General features: G+C 54.7%; 1 protein-coding gene and 1 long non-coding RNA gene across 4 annotated transcripts in view; one reads left to right on the top strand and one right to left on the bottom strand.

The window, feature by feature from the left end:
- LOC134958670 (uncharacterized) overlaps positions 1-19947 on the bottom strand; it is a 358801-nt gene that overhangs the window by 83729 nt on the left and 255125 nt on the right. The gene's annotated exons all lie outside the window — the stretch shown is intronic.
- Positions 1-19947, top strand: part of CAMKV (CaM kinase like vesicle associated) — a 188152-nt gene that overhangs the window by 142811 nt on the left and 25394 nt on the right. For 2 of the 3 annotated variants that reach the window (XM_063941408.1, XM_063941406.1), the window contains 2 exons: positions 6631-6767; positions 6895-6973. In XM_063941408.1, coding sequence (XP_063797478.1) covers positions 6631-6767; positions 6895-6973 — 216 coding nt within the window. Of the gene's footprint in view, positions 1-5422; positions 5784-6630; positions 6768-6894; positions 6974-19947 lie in introns of those variants that run through there. The other variant, XM_063941407.1, reaches the window with a different exon arrangement.

The following is a 19947-nucleotide window of genomic DNA, read 5'->3' as shown; positions in this document are numbered from 1 at the left end:
GGAGGCACGGAGGTGCTTATAGGCACGGAGGTGCTTGGAGGCACGAGGTGCTTGGAGGCACGAGGTGCTTGGAGGCAGGGAGGTGCTTGGAGGCAGGGAGGTGCTTGGAGGCACGAGGTAATTGGAGGCACGGAGGTGCTTGGAGGCACGGAGGTGTTTGGAGGCACGAGGTGTTTGGAGGCACGAGGTGTTTGGAGGCACGGAGGTGCTTAGAGGCACGGAGGTGCTTGGAGGCACGAGGTGCTTGGAGGCAGGGAGGTGCTTGGAGGCAGGGAGGTGCTTGGAGGCACGAGGTAATTGGAGGCACAGAGGTGCTTGGAGGCACAGAGGTGTTTGGAGGCACCAAGGTGTTTGGAGGCACGAGGTGCTTGGAGGTACGGAGGTACTTGGAGGCACGGGGTGCTTGGAGGCACGGAGGTAATTGGAGGCACGGGGTGCTTGGAGGCACGGGGTGCTTGGAGGCACGGAGGTACTTGGAGGCACGGGGTGCTTGGAGGCACGGGATGCTTGGAGGCACGGAGGTACTTGGAGGCACAGAGGTACTTGGAGGTACAGGATGCTTGGAGGCACAGGATGCTTGGAGGAACAGGAGATCACAGGGACGAGGGAGCTCTGGAATCACAGCTTCCGCAGGAGAAACGAAGATACTCAGGCACCGGATCTCTGCCTGGTGTCTGGTTTTAAATCCCCCGCCCTAGCCTGATTGGCGGAGCAGGCAGGTGACGTCAGACCTGCTCCGCCTCCTTGCCCTCGCTCATGATGGCGGCGTCCTTGCTTCCGGGAAGCCGCCGGAGGGACGCGCCGACCCGCCGCCGAAGACCGCCAGGAGAAGAGAGGTGCCGGGCAGACCAGGCCACCCGCAGGGACAAGCGCGGTCGCCGCTGCCCGAGGTGCGTGACATAGCGGGTGTGTAGTACTGAGTGCAGCGGGTGTGTAGTACTGAGTGCAGCGGGTGTGCAGTACTGAGTGCAGCGGGTGTGTAGTACTGAGTGCAGCGGGTGTGTAGTACTGAGTGTAGCGGGTGTGCAGTACTGAGTGCAGCGGGTGCGCAGTACTGAGTGCAGCGGGTGTGCAGTACTGAGTGCAGCGGGTGTGCAGTACTGAGTGCAGCGGGTGTGCAGTACTGAGTGCAGCGGGTGTGTATAGTACTGAGTGCAGTGGGTGTGTAGTACTGAGTGTAGCGGGTGTGTAATGCTGAGTGTAGCGGGTGTGTAGTACTGAGTAGCGGTTGTGTAGTACTGAGTGTAGCGGGTGTGTATAGTACTGAGTGCAGTGGGTGTGTAATACTGAGTGTAGTGGGTGTGCAGTACTGAGTGTAGTGGGTGTGCAGTACTGAGTGTAGTGGGTGTGCAGTACTGAGTGTAGTGGGTGTGTAGTACTGAGTGTAGCGGGTGTGCAGTACTGAGTGCAGGGGGTGCGCAGTACTGAGTGTAGCGGGTGCGCAGTACTGAGTGCAGCGGGTGCACAGTACTGAGTGCAGCGGGTGCGCAGTACTGAGTGCAGCGGGTGCGCAGTACTGAGTGTAGCGGGTGTGCAGTACTGCGTGTAGCGGGTGTGCAGTACTGAGTGCAGCGGGTGTGCAGTACTGAGTGCAGCGGGTGTGCAGTACTGAATGTAGCGGGTGTGTAGTACTGAGTGCAGCGGGTGTGTAGTACTGAGTGCAGCGGGTGTGCAGTACTGAGTGCAGCGGGTGTGTAGTACTGAGTGTAGCGGGTGTGCAGTACTGAGTGTAGCGGGTGTGCAGTACTGAGTGCAGCGGGTGTGCAGTACTGAGTGCAGCGGGTGTGCAGTACTGAGTGCAGCGGGTGTGCAGTACTGAGTGCAGCGGGTGTGCAGTACTGAGTGTAGCGGGTGTGTATAGTACTGAGTGCAGTGGGTGTGTAGTACTGAGTGTAGCGGGTGTGTAGTACTGAGTGTAGCGGGTGTGTAGTGCTGAGTGTAGCGGGTGTGTAGTGCTGAGTGTAGCGGGTGTGTAGTACTGAGTGTAGCGGTTGTGTAGTACTGAGTGTAGCGGGTGTGTATAGTACTGAGTGCAGTAGGTGTGTAGTACTGAGTGTGTAAGGAGTGGGTGCGTAATAGTGACAGGAAACAGTGGTGTTAATATGAGAGTAAACAATCCCTTTGCTACAGTCTGTTTTGTTACCCCCCCCCCCCCCCCCCCCCTTCCCTCTGCTACAGCCTCTGTGGTAACCCTCCCCTTTTCCTCTGCCAGAGTCTCTCTGGTAACTCAACCTCCTACCCTCTGCTACAGCCTCTGTGGTAACTCCCCCCCCCCCTCCATTCCCTCTGCCAGAGTCTCTCTGGTAACCTTCCCTCTGCTACAGTCTCTCTGGTAACCTCCCACCTTCCCTCTGCTACAGTCTCTCTGGTAAACCCCCGCCTTTCCTCTGCTACAGCCTCTGTGGTAACCCCCCCTTCCCTCTGCCAGAGTCTCACTGGTAACCTTCCCTCTGCTACAGTCTCTACAGTAACCCCCCGCCTTCCCGCTGCCAGAGTCTCTGTGGTAACTCCCCCTCCTTCCCTCTGCTACAGCCCCTGCGGTAACTCCACCCCCTCCCCTCTGCCAGAGTCTCTCTGGTAACTCCCCCTCCTTCCCTCTGCTACAGCCTCTGTAATAACTCCACCCCCACCCCCCCCTCCCCTCTGCCACAGTCTCTCTGGTAACCTTCCCTTTGCTACAGTCTCTATGGTAACCCCCCGCCTTCCCTCTGCCAGTCTCTGTTAACTCCTCCTCTGCTACAGCCTCTGTGGTAACTCCCCCCGCCCCCCCCCCCCATTCCCTCTGCCAGAGTCTCTCTGTTAACCTTCCCTCTACTACAGTCTCTCGGGTAACCTCCCGCTGCTACAGTCTCTCTGGTAACCCCCCGCCTTTCCTCTGCTACAGTCTCTCTGGTGACCCCACTCCTTCCGTCTGCTACAGTGTCTCTGGTAACCTCCCACCTTTTCTCTGCTACAGTCTCTCTGATAACCCCTGCCTTCCCTCTGCTACAGTCTCTCTGGTAACCCCCGCCTTCCCTCTGCTCCAGTCTCTCTGGTAACCCCACGCCTTCCCTCTGCTACAGCCACTCTGATAACCCTCTGCCTTCCCTCTGCTCCAGTCTCTCTGGTAACCCCACGCCTTCCCTCTGCTCCAGTCTCTCTGGTAATCTCCCACCTTTCCTCTGCTACAGTCTCTCTTGCAACCCCTCGCCTTGCCTCTGCTAGTCTCTCTGGTAACCTCCCGCCTTCCCTCTGCTACAGTCTCTCTGGTAACCCCCCGCCTTCCCTCTGCTACAGTCTCTTTGGTAACCCCATGCCTTCCCTCTGCTACAGTCTCTCTGGTAACCTCCCACCTTTTCTCTGCTACAGTCTCTCTGGTAACCTCCCACCTTTTCTCTGCTACAGTCTCTCTGGTAACCTCCCACCTTTTCTCTGCTCCAGTCTCTCTGGTAACCTTCCACCTTTCCTCTGCTCCAGTCTCTCTGGTAACCTCCCACCTTTTCTCTGCTCCAGTCTCTCTGGTAACCTTCCACCTTTCCTCTGCTACAGTCTCTCTGGCAACCCCCTGCCTTCCCTTTGCTCCAGTCTCTCTGGTAACCTCCCGCCTTCGCTCTGCTACAGTCTCTCTGGTAACCCCCCCGCCTTCCCTCTGCTACAGTCTCTCTGGCAACCCTCCGCTACAGTCTCTCTGGTAACCCCCCACCTTCCCTCTGCTACAGTCTCTCTGGTAACCTCCCACCTTCCCTCTGCTACAGTCTCTCTGGTAACCCTCTGCCTTTCCTCTGCTACAATCTCTCTGGTAAACCCCCGCCTTCCCTCTGCTATCCCCCACGCCTTCCCTTGCTACAGTCTCTTTAGTAAACCCTCGCCTTCCCTCTGATACAGTCTCTCTGGTAATCCCCCGCCTTCCCTTGCTACAGTCTCTCTGGTAACCCCCCGCCTTTCCTCTGCTACAGTCTCTCTGGTAAACCCCCCCATTCCCCCATCTTCGCTCTGCTACAGTCTCTCTGGTAATACCCCGCCTTCCCTTGCTAGTCTCTCTAGTAAACCCCTGCCTTCCTTCTGCTACAGCCTCTCTGGTAACCCCCCGCCTTCCCTCTGCTCCAGTCTCTCTGGTAACCCCACGCCTTTCCCCTGCTAGTCTCTCTGGTAACCCCCCGCCTTCCCTTGCTACAGTCTCTCTGGTAACCCCCCGCCTTTCCTCTGCTACAGTCTCTCTGGTAACCCCCCGCCTTGCCTCTGCTACAGTCTTTCTGGCAATCCCTTGCCTTCCCTTGCTACAGTCTCTCTAGTAAACCCCCACCTTCCCTCTGGTATAGTCTCTCTGGTAACCCCCCGCCTTCCCTCTGCTACAGTCTCTCTAGAAAACCCACGCCTTCCCTCTGCTACAGCCTCTCTGATAACCCCCCGCCTTTCTTCTGCTACAGTCTCTCTAGTAAACCCACGCCTTCCCTCTACTACAGCCTCTCTGATAACCCCCCGCCTTTCTTCTGCTACAGTCTCTCTGGTAACCCCATGCCTTCCCTCTGCTACAGTCTCTCTGGTAACCTCCCACCTTTTCTCTGCTACAGTCTCTCTGGTAACCTCCCACATTCCCTCTGCTAGTCTCTCTGGTAACCTCCCGCCTTCCCTCTGCTACAGTCTCTCTGGTAACCCCCCACCTTTCCTCTTCTACAGTCTCTCTGGTAACCTCCCACCTTCCCTCTGCTACAGTCTCCCTGGTAACCCCCTGCCTTCCCTCTGCTCCAGTGTCTCTGGTAACCTCCCACCTTCACTCTGCTGCAGTCTCTCTGGTAACCCCCCGCCTTCCCTTGCTACAGTCTCTCTGGTAAACCCCCGCCTTCACTCTGCTACAGTCTCTCTGGTAAACCCCCGCCTGCCCTTGCTACAGTCTCTCTGGTAACCCCCCCATCCCGCCGCCTTCCCTTGCTACAGTCTCTCTGGTAAACCCCCACCTTCCCTTGCTACAGTCTCTCTGGTAACCCCCCACCTTCCCTTGCTACAGTCTCCCTTGGGCCCCCGCCTTCCCTTGCTACAGTCTCTCTGGTTACCCCCCCCCCCCCCGCCTTCCCTTGCTACAGTCTCTCTGATAACCCCCTGCCTTCCCTTGCTACAGTCTCTCTGGTAACCCCCCGCCTTCCCTTGCTACAGTCTCTCTAGTAAACCCCCGCCTTTCCTCTGCTGCAGTCTCTCTGGTAACCCCGCGCCTTCCCTTGCTACAGTCTCTCTGGTAACCCCCCGCCTTCCCTTGCTACAGTCTCTCTAGTAAACCCCCGCCTTTCCTCTGCTGCAGTCTCTCTAGTAAACCCCCGCCTTCCCTTGCTACAGTCTCCCTTGGAACCCCCCCCCCCCCCCACCTTCCCTTGCTACAGTCTCTCTGGTAACCCTCTGCCTTCCCTTGCTACAGTCTCTCTAGTAAACCCCCGCCTTTCCTCTGCCACAGTCTCTCTGGTAACCCCTCGCCTTCCCTTGCTACAGTCTCTCTGGTAAGCCACCCGCCTTCCCTTGCTATAGTCTCTCTGGTAAACCCCCGCCTTCCCTCTGCTACTGTCTCTCTGGTAAACCCCCGCCTTCCCTTTGCCACAGTCTCTCTGGTAACCTCCAGCTTTCCCTCTGCTACAGTCTCTCTGGTAACCCCCCGCCTTCCCTCTGCTACAGTCTCTCTGGTATCCTCCAGCCTTCCCTCTGCTACAGTCTCTCTGGTAAACCCCCGCCTTCCCTCTGCTACAGTCTCTCTGGTAACCCCCCCCCCCCCTTACTTCTGCTACAGTCTCTCTCCTATCTGGTAACCCCCTGCTTTCCCTCTGCTACAGTCTCCCTGGTAAACACCCCCCCCCCCCCGCCTTCCCTCTGCTACAGTCTCTCTGGTAACCCCCCCGCCTTCCCTCTGGTACAGTCTCTCTGGTAACCCCTTGCCTTCCCTCAGCCATAGTCTCTCTGGTAACCCCCCGCCTTCCCTCTGCTACAGTCCCTCTGGAAACCCCCACCTTCCCTCTGGTGCAGTCTCTCTGGTAACCTCCTGCCTTCCCTCAGCCATAGTCTCTCTGGTAACCTCCCTCCTTCCCTCTGGTACAGTCTCTCTGGTAACCCCCCGCCTTCCCTCTGGTACAGTCTCTCTGGTAACCCCCCGCCTTCCCTCTGGTACAGTCTCTCTGGTAACTCCCCGCCTTCCCTCTGGTACAGTCTCTCTGGTAACTCCCCGCCTTCCCTCTGGTACAGTCTCTCTGGTAACCCCCCGCCTTCCCTCTGGTACAGTCTCTCTGGTAACCCCCTGCCTTCCCTCTGCTACAGTCTCTCTGGTAACCCCCCGCCTTCCCTCTGGTACAGTCTCTCTGGTAACTCCCCGCCTTCCCTCTGGTACAGTCTCTCCGGTAACCCCCTGCCTTCCCTCTGGTACAGTCTCTCTGGTAACCCCCTGCCTTCCCTCTGGTACAGTCTCTCTGGTAACCTCCTGCCTTCCCTCTGCTACAGTCTCTCTGGTAACCCCCCGCCTTCCCTCTGGTACAGTCTCTCTGGTAACTCCCCGCCTTCCCTCTGGTACAGTCTCTCCGGTAACCCCCTGCCTTCCCTCTGGTACAGTCTCTCTGGTAACCCCCCGCCTTCCCTCAGCCATAGTCTCCCTGGTAACCCCCCGCCTTCCCTCTGCTACAGTCTCTCTGGTAACCCCCCATTCTATGACGAGATGGAGGAGGAAGACTATGAAAGTCATGACAAGAATCTGTTCAGAAAGATCCTACATGGGGACTATGAGTTTGATTCACCGTACTGGGATGACATTTCTCCTGCGGGTAAGTGTAGCTGCCTTTTTGCAGAACCCGTAAGGAGGGTATATGTGCTCTCAGTGTAACTGTGCAATGGGCCATGATAAGTCTGCGCCCTGAGCGGACAAAACTAACGCTTTATTCTCCACCGCAGCCAAAGACCTGGTAACACGTCTGATGGAGGTGGAGCAGGACCAGCGGGTGACAGCTGCGGACGCCATCAGTCATGAATGGTGACGTCTCTCGTGTGTCCACCATACCATTCACTTACTCATTAGCTTCATAAACCGCCAACATTTCCTTATTTAGAAGCATTTCCATATTTTGTGAACAAGAAGAGAAATAAAACCTGTTCATCATTTACCTTTCATTTGGATGGTAAAATCATTTCATCATGGCTTATACGTGTAAGTAGCAGAACCAGCCAGCAGCACGATCTCCATCTGTGACTCACTCACCCCTCGTACTGTTCCCATACTCCCACCAGTGTGTGCACCTGGACTACACAGTGTTTCTGGAGGAGATAAGAAGGGTCATTCACAACCCACAATAAGCAGAGGCAGGATCCATCTCTAGGCGTGAGCTGGGCTATATGCTCCACCTCACGCTGACTGCACCACAGTATACTCTAGGCGAGAGCTGGGCTATATGCTCCACCTCACGCTGACTGCACCACAGTATACTCTAGGCGAGAGCTGGGATATATGCTCCACCTCACGCTGACCGCACCACAGTATACTCTAGGCGTGACCTGGGATATATGCTCCATCTCACGCTGACCACACCACAGTATACTCTACGCGAGAGCTGGGCTATATGCTCCACCTCACGCTGACCACACCACAGTATACTCTAGGCGAGAGCTGGGATATATGCTCCACCTCACGCTGACCACACCACAGTATACTCTAGGCGTGACCTGGGATATATGCTCCACCTCACGCTGACCACACCACAGTATACTCTAGGCGTGAGCTGGGATATATGCTCCACCTCACGCTGACTGCACCACAGTATACTCTAGGCGTGAGCTGGGCTATATGCTCCGCCTCACGCTGACCACACCACAGTATACTCTACGCGAGAGCTGGGCTATATGCTCCACCTCACGCTGACTGCACCACAGTATACTCTAGGCGTGAGCTGGGCTATATGCTCCGCCTCACGCTGACCACACCACAGTATACTCTACGCGAGAGCTGGGCTATATGCTCCACCTCACGCTGACCGCACCACAGTATACTCTAGGCGTGAGCTGGGCTATATGCTCCACCTCACGCTGACCACACCACAGTATACTCTAGGCGAGAGCTGGGCTATATGCTCCACCTCACGCTGACCGCACCACAGTATACTCTAGGCGAGAACTGTGATATATGCTCCACCTCACGCTGACCACACCACAGTATACTCTAGGCGGGAGCTGGGCTATATGCTCCACCTCACGCTGACCACACCACAGTATACTCTAGGCGGGAGCTGGGCTATATGCTCCACCTCACGCTGACCACACCACAGTATACTCTAGGCGAGAGCTGGGCTATATGCTCCACCTCACGCTGACCACACCACAGTATACTCTAGGCGGGAGCTGGGATATATGCTCCACCTCACGCTGACCACACCACAGTATACTCTAGGCGAGAGCTGGGTTATATGCTCCACCTCACGCTGACCACACCACAGTATACTCTAGGCGAGAGCTGGGCTATATGCTCCACCTCACGCTGACCACACCACAGTATACTCTAGGCGAGAGCTGGGTTATATGCTCCACCTCACGCTGACCACACCACAGTATACTCTAGGCGAGAGCTGGGCTATATGCTCCACCTCACGCTGACCACACCACAGTATACTCTAGGCGAGAGCTGGGCTATATGCTCCACCTCACGCTGACCACACCACAGTATACTCTAGACGAGAGCTGGGATATATGCTCCACCTCACGCTGACCACACCACAGTATACTCTAGGCGAGAGCTGGGATATATGCTCCACCTCACGCTGACCACACCACAGTATACTCTAGGCGAGAGCTGGGCTATATGCTCCACCTCATGCTGACCACACCACAGTATACTCTAGATGTGAGCTGGGTTATATGCTCCACCTCACACTGACCACACCACAGTATACTCTAGGCGAGAGCTGGGATATATGCTCCACCTCACACTGACCACACCACAGTATACTCTAGGCGAGAGCTGGGCTATATGCTCCACCTCACGCTGACCACACCACAGTATACTCTAGGCGAGAGCTGGGATATATGCTCCACCTCATGCTGACCACACCACAGTATACTCTAGATGTGAGCTGGGTTATATGCTCCACCTCACACTGACCACACCACAGTATACTCTAGATGAGAGCTGGGATATATGCTCCACCTCACACTGACCACACCACAGTATACTCTAGGCGAGAGCTGGGATATATGCTCCACCTCACGCTGACCACACCACAGTATACTCTAGGCATGAGCTGGGATATATGCTCCACCTCACGCTGACCACACCACAGTATACTCTAGACGAGAGCTGGGCTATATGCTCCACCTCACGCTGACCACACCACAGTATACTCTAGGCATGAGCTGGGATATATGCTCCACCTCACACTGACCACACCACAGTATACTCTAGGCGAGAGCTGGGCTATATGCTCCACCTCACGCTGACCACACCACAGTATACTCTAGGCGAGAGCTGGGCTATATGCTCCACCTCACGCTGACCACACCACAGTATACTCTAGATGAGAGCTGGGATATATGCTCCACCTCACGCTGACCACACCACAGTATACTCTAGGCGAGAGCTGGGTTATATGCTCCACCTCACGCTGACCACACCACAGTATACTCTAGATGAGAGCTGGGATATATGCTCCACCTCACACTGACCACACCACAGTATACTCTAGGCGAGAGCTGGGATATATGCTCCACCTCACGCTGACCACACCACAGTATACTCTAGGCATGAGCTGGGATATATGCTCCACCTCACACTGACCACACCACAGTATACTCTAGGCGAGAGCTGGGATATATGCTCCACCTCACACTGACCACACCACAGTATACTCTAGGCGAGAGCTGGGCTATATGCTCCACCTCACGCTGACCACACCACAGTATACTCTAGGCGAGAGCTGGGATATATGCTCCACCTCACGCTGACCACACCACAGTATACTCTAGATGTGAGCTGGGTTATATGCTCCACCTCACACTGACCACACCACAGTATACTCTAGATGAGAGCTGGGATATATGCTCCACCTCACACTGACCACACCACAGTATACTCTAGGCGAGAGCTGGGATATATGCTCCACCTCACGCTGACCACACCACAGTATACTCTAGGCGAGAGCTGGGTTATATGCTCCACCTCACGCTGACCACACCACAGTATACTCTAGGCATGAGCTGGGATATATGCTCCACCTCACGCTGACCACACCACAGTATACTCTAGGCATGAGCTGGGATATATGCTCCACCTCACGCTGACCACACCACAGTATACTCTAGGCGAGAGCTGGGATATATGCTCCACCTCACGCTGACCGCACCACAGTATACTCTAGACGAGAGCTGTGATATATGCTCCACCTCACGCTGACCGCACCACAGTATACTCTAGACGTGAGCTGGGCTATATGCTCCACCTCACGCTGACCGCACCACAGTATACTCTAGGCGAGAGCTGGGATATATGCTCCACCTCACGCTGACCACACCACAGTATACTCTAGGCGAGAGCTGGGATATATGCTCCACCTCACGCTGACCGCACCACAGTATACTCTAGGTGTGAGCTGGGATACATGCTCCACCTCACGCTGACCACACCACAGTATACTCTAGGCGTGAGCTGGGATATATGCTCCACCTCACGCTGACCGCACCACAGTATACTCTAGGCGTGACCTGGGATATATGCTCCATCTCACGCTGACCGCACCACAGTATACTCTAGGTGTGAGCTGGGATACATGCTCCACCTCACGCTGACCACACCACAGTATACTCTAGGCGTGAGCTGGGCTATATGCTCTACCTCACGCTGACCACACCACAGTATACTCTAGGCGTGACCTGGGATATATGCTCCATCTCACGCTGACCGCACCACAGTATACTCTAGGTGTGAGCTGGGATACATGCTCCACCTCACGCTGACCACACCACAGTATACTCTAGGCGAGAGCTGGGCTATATGCTCTACCTCACGCTGACCGCACCACAGTATACTCTAGGCGAGAGCTGGGATATATGCTCCGCCTCACGCTGACCACACCACAGTATACTCTAGGCGAGAGCTGGGATATATGCTCCACCTCACGCTGACCACACCACAGTATACTCTAGGCGAGAGCTGGGATATATGCTCCACCTCACGCTGACCGCACCACAGTATACTCTAGGCGAGAGCTGGGATATATGCTCTACCTCACGCTGACTGCACCACAGTATACTCTAGGCGAGAGCTGGGCTATATGCTCCACCTCACACTGACCGCACCACAGTATACTCTAGGCGAGAGCTGGGATATATGCTCCACCTCACGCTGACTGCACCACAGTATACGCTAGGCGAGAGCTGGGATATATGCTCCACCTCACGCTGACTGCACCACAGTATACTCTAGACGAGAGCTGGGATATATGCTCCACCTCACGCTGACCACACCACAGTATACTCTAGGCGTGAGCTGGGCTATATGCTCTACCTCACGCTGACCACACCACAGTATACTCTAGGCGAGAGCTGGGCTATATGCTCCACCTCACACTGACCGCACCACAGTATACTCTAGGCGTGAGCTGGGATATATGCTCCACCTCACGCTGACCACACCACAGTATACTCTAGGCGAGAGCTGGGATATATGCTCCGCCTCACACTGACCGCACCACAGTATACTCTAGGCGAGAGCTGGGATATATGCTCCACCTCACGCTGACCACACCACAGTATACTCTAGGCATGAGCTGGGCTATATGCTCCACCTCACGCTGACCGCACCACAGTATACTCTAGGCATGAGCTGGGATATATGCTCCACCTCACGCTGACCACACCACAGTATACTCTAGACGAGAGCTGTGATATATGCTCCACCTCACGCTGACCACACCACAGTATACTCTAGGCGAGAGCTGGGATATATGCTCCACCTCACGCTGACTGCACCACAGTATACTCTAGGCATGAGCTGGGATATATGCTCCACCTCACGCTGACCACACCACAGTATACTCTAGGCGAGAGCTGGGATATATGCTCCACCTCACGCTGACCACACCACAGTATACTCTAGACGAGAGCTGGGATATATGCTCCACCTCACGCTGACCGCACCACAGTATACTCTAGGCATGAGCTGGGATATATGCTCCACCTCACGCTGACTGCACCACAGTATACTCTAGACGAGAGCTGGGATATATGCTCCACCTCACGCTGACCACACCACAGTATACTCTAGGTGTGAGCTGGGCTATATGCTCCACCTCACGCTGACCACACCACAGTATACTCTAGACGAGAGCTGGGATATATGCTCCACCTCACGCTGACCACACCACAGTATACTCTAGATGAGAGCTGGGCTATATGCTCCACCTCACGCTGACCGCACCACAGTATACTCTAGGCGAGAGCTGGGATATATGCTCCACCTCACGCTGACCACACCACAGTATACTCTAGACGAGAGCTGGGATATATGCTCCACCTCACGCTGACCGCACCACAGTATACTCTAGGTGTGAGCTGGGCTATATGCTCCACCTCACGCTGACCACACCACAGTATACTCTAGGCGAGAGCTGGGATATATGCTCCACCTCACGCTGACCACACCACAGTATACTCTAGGCGAGAGCTGGGATATATGCTCCGCCTCACTCTGACCACACCACAGTATACTCTAGGCGTGAGCTGGGTTATATGCTCCACCTCACGCTGACCACACCACAGTATACTCTAAGCGAGAGCTGGGATATATGCTCCACCTCACGCTGACTGCACCACAGTATACTCTAGACGAGAGCTGGGCTATATGCTCCACCTCACGCTGACCACACCACAGTATACTCTAGGCGAGAGCTGGGATATATGCTCCACCTCACGCTGACCACACCACAGTATACTCTAGGCGAGAGCTGGAATATATGCTCCACCTCACGCTGACCACACCACAGTATACTCTAGGCGAGAGCTGGGATATATGCTCCACCTCACGCTGACCGCACCACAGTATACTCTAGGCGTAATCTGGGATATATGCTCCACCTCACGCTGACCACACCACAGTATACTCTAGGCGAGAGCTGGGCTATATGCTCCACCTCACGCTGACCTCACCACAGTATACTCTAGACGAGAGCTGGGATATATGCTCCACCTCACGCTGACCACACCACAGTATACTCTAGGCGAGAGCTGGGATATATGCTCCACCTCACGCTGACCACACCACAGTATACTCTAGGTGTGAAATGGGCTATATGCTCCACCTCACGCTGACCACACCACAGTATACTCTAGACGAGAGCTGGGATATATGCTCCACCTCACGCTGACCACACCACAGTATACTCTAGGGGAGAGCTGGGATATATGCTCCACCTCACGCTGACCACACCACAGTATACTCTAGGCGAGAGCTGGGCTATATGCTCCGCCTCACGTTGACCACACCACAGTATACTCTACGCGAGAGCTGGGCTATATGCTCCACCTCACGCTGACCACACCACAGTATACTCTAGGCGTGATCTGGGATATATGCTCCATCTCACGCTGACTGCACCACAGTATACTCTAGGCGAGAGCTGGGATATATGCTCCACCTCACGCTGACTGCACCACAGTATACTCTAGGCGAGAGCTGGGATATATGCTCCACCTCATGCTGACCACACCACAGTATACTCTAGGCGAGAGCTGGGATATATGCTCCACCTCACGCTGACCACACCACAGTATACTCTAGGGGAGAGCTGGGTTATATGCTCCGCCTCACGCTGACCACACCACAGTATACTCTAGACGAGAGCTGGGATATATGCTCCACCTCACGCTGACCACACCACAGTATACTCTAGGCGAGAGCTGGGCTATATGCTCCGCCTCACGCTGACCACACCACAGTATACTCTACGCGAGAGCTGGGCTATATGCTCCGCCTCACGCTGACCACACCACAGTATACTCTAGACGTGAGCTGGGATATATGCTCCACCTCACGCTGACCACACCACAGTATACTCTAGGCGTGATCTGGGATATATGCTCCATCTCACGCTGACTGCACCACAGTATACTCTAGGCGAGAGCTGGGATATATGCTCCACCTCACGCTGACTGCACCACAGTATACTCTAGGCGAGAGCTGGGATATATGCTCCACCTCATGCTGACCACACCACAGTATACTCTAGGCGTGAGCTGGGATATATGCTCCACCTCACGCTGACCACACCACAGTATACTCTAGGCGAGAGCTGGGTTATATGCTCCACCTCAAGCTGACCACACCACAGTATACTCTAGGCGAGAGCTGGGATATATGCTCCACCTCACGCTGACCACACCACAGTATACTCTAGGCGAGAGCTGGGTTATATGCTCCACCTCAAGCTGACCACACCACAGTATACTCTAGGCGAGAGCTGGGATATATGCTCCACCTCACGCTGACCGCACCACAGTATACTCTAGGCGAGAGCTGGGATATATGCTCCACCTCACGCTGACCACACCACAGTATACTCTAGGCGAGAGCTGGGATATATGCTCCACCTCACGCTGACCACATCACAGTATACTCTAGGCGAGAGCTGGGATATATGCTCCACCTCACGCTGACCACACCACAGTATACTCTAGGTGTGAGCTGGGCTATATGCTCCACCTCACGCTGACCGCACCACAGTATACTCTAGGGGAGAGCTGGGATATATGCTCCACCTCACGCTGACCACACCACAGTATACTCTAGGCGAGAGCTGGGATATATGCTCCACCTCACACTGACCTCACCACAGTATACTCTAGGCGTGAGCTGGGCTATATGCTCCACCTCACGCTGACCACACCACAGTATACTCTAGACGAGAGCTGGGATATATGCTCCACCTCATGCTGTCCACACCACAGTATACTCTAGGCGAGAGCTGGGATATATGCTCCACCTCATGCTGTCCGCACCACAGTATACTCTAGGCGTGAGCTGGGATATATGCTCCACCTCATGCTGTCCGCACCACAGTATACTCTAGGCGAGAGCTGGGATATATGCTCCACCTCATGCTGTCCGCACCACAGTATACTCTAGGCGTGAGCTGGGATATATGCTCCACCTCATGCTGTCCGCACCACAGTATACTCTAGGCGAGAGCTGGGATATATGCTCCACCTCACGCTGACCACACCACAGTATACTCTAGGCGTGAGCTGGGATATATGCTCCACCTCACGCTGACCACACCACAGTATACTCTAGGCGAGAGCTGGGATATATGCTCCACCTCACGCTGACCACACCACAGTATACTCTAGGCGAGAGCTGGGATATATGCTCCACCTCACGCTGACCACACCACAGTATACTCTAGGCGAGAGCTGGGATATATGCTCCACCTCATGCTGTCCGCACCACAGTATACTCTAGGCGTGAGCTGGGATATATGCTCCACCTCACGCTGACCACACCACAGTATACTCTAGGGGAGAGCTGGGATATATGCTCCACCTCATGCTGACCACACCACAGTATACTCTAGGGGAGAGCTGGGATATATGCTCCACCTCATGCTGTCCGCACCACAGTATACTCTAGGCGTGAGCTGGGATATAGCTGGGATATATGCTCCACCTCACGCTGACCACACCACAGTATACTCTAGGGGAGAGCTGGGATATATGCTCCACCTCACGCTGACCACACCACAGTATACTCTAGGGGAGAGCTGGGATATATGCTCCACCTCACGCTGACCACACCACAGTATACTCTAGGCGTGAGCTGGGATATATGCTCCACCTCACGCTGACCGCACCACAGTATACTCTAGGGGAGAGCTGGGATATATGCTCCACCTCACGCTGACCACACCACAGTATACTCTAGATGAGAGCTGGGCTATATGCTCCGCCTCACGCTGACCGCACCACAGTATACTCTAGGCGAGAGCTGGGTTATATGCTCCACCTCACGCTGACCTCACCACAGTATACTCTAGGCGAGAGCTGGGATATATGCTCCACCTCACGCTGACCACACCACAGTATACTCTAGGGGAGAGCTGGGATATATGCTCCACCTCATGCTGTCCGCACCACAGTATACTCTAGGCGTGAGCTGGGATATATGCTCCACCTCACGCTGACCACACCACAGTATACTCTAGGCGTGAGCTGGGCTATATGCTCTACCTCACGCTGACCACACCACAGTATACTCTAGGCGAGAGCTGGGCTATATGCTCCACCTCACGCTGACCGCACCACAGTATACTCTAGGCATGAGCTGGGATATATGCTCCATCTCACGCTGACCTCACCACAGTATACTCTAGGCGAGAGCTGGGATATATGCTCCACCTCACGCTGACTGCATCACAGTATACTCTAGGCATGAGCTGGGATATATGCTCCACCTCACGCTGACCACACCACAGTATACTCTAGGCGAGAGCTGGGATATATGCTCCACCTCACGCTGACCGCACCACAGTATACTCTAGGCATGAGCTGGGATATATGCTCCACCTCACGCTGACTGCACCACAGTATACTCTAGACGAGAGCTGGGATATATGCTCCACCTCACGCTGACCACACCACAGTATACTCTAGGTGTGAGCTGGGCTATATGCTCCACCTCACGCTGACCACACCACAGTATACTCTAGACGAGAGCTGGGATATATGCTCCACCTCACGCTGACCACACCACAGTATACTCTAGATGAGAGCTGGGCTATATGCTCCACCTCACGCTGACCGCACCACAGTATACTCTAGGCGAGAGCTGGGATATATGCTCCACCTCACGCTGACCACACCACAGTATACTCTAGACGAGAGCTGGGATATATGCTCCACCTCACGCTGACCGCACCACAGTATACTCTAGGTGTGAGCTGGGCTATATGCTCCACCTCACGCTGACCACACCACAGTATACTCTAGGCGAGAGCTGGGATATATGCTCCACCTCACGCTGACCACACCACAGTATACTCTAGGCGAGAGCTGGGATATATGCTCCGCCTCACTCTGACCACACCACAGTATACTCTAGGCGTGAGCTGGGTTATATGCTCCACCTCACGCTGACCACATCACAGTATACTCTAGGCGAGAGCTGGGATATATGCTCCACCTCACGCTGACTGCACCACAGTATACTCTAGACGAGAGCTGGGCTATATGCTCCACCTCACGCTGACCACACCACAGTATACTCTAGGCGAGAGCTGGGATATATGCTCCACCTCACGCTGACCACACCACAGTATACTCTAGGCGAGAGCTGGAATATATGCTCCACCTCACGCTGACCACACCACAGTATACTCTAGGCGAGAGCTGGGATATATGCTCCACCTCACGCTGACCTCACCACAGTATACTCTAGGCGAGAGCTGGGCTATATGCTCCACCTCACGCTGACCTCACCACAGTATACTCTAGACGAGAGCTGGGATATATGCTCCACCTCACGCTGACCACACCACAGTATACTCTAGGCGAGAGCTGGGATATATGCTCCACCTCACGCTGACCACACCACAGTATACTCTAGGTGTGAAATGGGCCTATTGCTCCGCCTCACGCTGACCTCACCACAGTATACTCTAGGCGAGAGCTGGGATATATGCTCCACCTCACGCTGACCGCACCACAGTATACTCTAGACGAGAGCTGGGATATATGCTCCACCTCACGCTGACCACACCACAGTATACTCTAGGCGAGAGCTGGGCTATATGCTCCGCCTCACGCTGACCACACCACAGTTTACTCTACGCGAGAGCTGGGCTATATGCTCCACCTCACGCTGACCACACCACAGTATACTCTAGGCGTGATCTGGGATATATGCTCCATCTCACGCTGACTGCACCACAGTATACTCTAGGCGAGAGCTGGGATATATGCTCCACCTCACGCTGACTGCACCACAGTATACTCTAGGCGAGAGCTGGGATATATGCTCCACCTCATGCTGACCACACCACAGTATACTCTAGGCGAGAGCTGGGTTATATGCTCCACCTCACACTGACCACACCACAGTATACTCTAGACGAGAGCTGGGATATATGCTCCACCTCACGCTGACCACACCACAGTATACTCTAGGCGAGAGCTGGGCTATATGCTCTGCCTCACGCTGACCACACCACAGTATACTCTAGGCGAGAGCTGGGATATATGCTCCACCTCACGCTGACCACATCACAGTATACTCTAGGCGAGAGCTGGGATATATGCTCCACCTCACGCTGACCACATCACAGTATACTCTAGGCGAGAGCTGGGATATATGCTCCACCTCACGCTGACCACACCACAGTATACTCTAGGTGTGAAATGGGCTATATGCTCCACCTCACGCTGACCACACCACAGTATACTCTAGGCGAGAGCTGGGATATATGCTCCACCTCACGCTGACCGCACCACAGTATACTCTAGGCGAGAGCTGGGCTATATGCTCCGCCTCACGCTGACCACACCACAGTATACTCTAGACGAGAGCTGGGATATATGCTCCACCTCACGCTGACCACACCACAGTATACTCTAGGCGAGAGCTGGGCTATATGCTCCGCCTCACGCTGACCACACCACAGTATACTCTACGCGAGAGCTGGGCTATATGCTCCACCTCACGCTGACCACACCACAGTATACTCTAGGCGAGAGCTGGGATATATGCTCCGCCTCACGCTGACCGCACCACAGTATACTCTAGGCGAGAGCTGGGATATATGCTCCACCTCACGCTGACCACACCACAGTATACTCTAGGCGAGAGCTGGGATATATGCTCTACCTCACGCTGACCTCACCACAGTATACTCTAGGCGAGAGCTGGGCTATATGCTCCACCTCACGCTGACCACACCACAGTATACTCTAGGCGAGAGCTGGGATATATGCTCCACCTCATGCTGACCACACCACAGTATACTCTAGGCGAGAGCTGGGATATATGCTCCACCTCACGCTGACCACACCACAGTATACTCTAGGCGTGAGCTGGGATATATGCTCCACCTCACGCTGACCACACCACAGTATACTCTAGGCGTGAGCTGGGCTATATGCTCCGCCTCACGCTGACCACACCACAGTATACTCTAGGCGAGAGCTGGGATATATGCTCCACCTCACGCTGACCACACCACAGTATACTCTAGACGAGAGCTGGGATATATGCTCCACCTCACGCTGACCACACCACAGTATACTCTAGACGAGAGCTGGGATATATGCTCCACCTCACGCTGACCGCACCACAGTATACTCTAAGCGAGAGCTGGGATATATGCTCCACCTCACGCTGACCGCACCACAGTATACTCTACGCGAGAGCTGGGATATATGCTCCACCTCACACTGACCTCACCACAGTATACTCTAGGCGAGAGCTGGGATATATGCTCCACCTCACACTGACCTCACCACAGTATATTCTAGGCGAGAGCTGGGATATATGCTCCACCTCACGCTGACCACACCACAGTATACTCTAGGCGAGAGCTGGGATATATGCTCCACCTCACGCTGACCACACCACAGTATACTCTAGGCGTGAGCTGGGATATATGCTCCACCTCACGCTGACCACACCACAGTATACTCTAGGCGAGAGCTGGGATATATGCTCCACCTCACGCTGACCACACCACAGTATACTCTAGGTGTGAAATGGGCTATATGCTCCACCTCACGCTGACCACACCACAGTATACTCTAGGTGTGAAATGGGCTATATGCTCCACCTCACGCTGACCACACCACAGTATACTCTAGGCGAGAGCTGGGCTATATGCTCCGCCTCACGCTGACCGCACCACAGTATACTCTAGGCGAGAGCTGGGATATATGCTCTACCTCACGCTGACCGCACCACAGTATACTCTAGACGAGAGCTGGGATATATGC

Source organism: Pseudophryne corroboree, chromosome 9, assembly GCF_028390025.1.
Source record: "Pseudophryne corroboree isolate aPseCor3 chromosome 9, aPseCor3.hap2, whole genome shotgun sequence".
NCBI classification, from domain to species: Eukaryota; Metazoa; Chordata; class Amphibia; order Anura; family Myobatrachidae; genus Pseudophryne; species Pseudophryne corroboree.
This window is presented reverse-complemented; position numbering and strand designations above follow the sequence as displayed.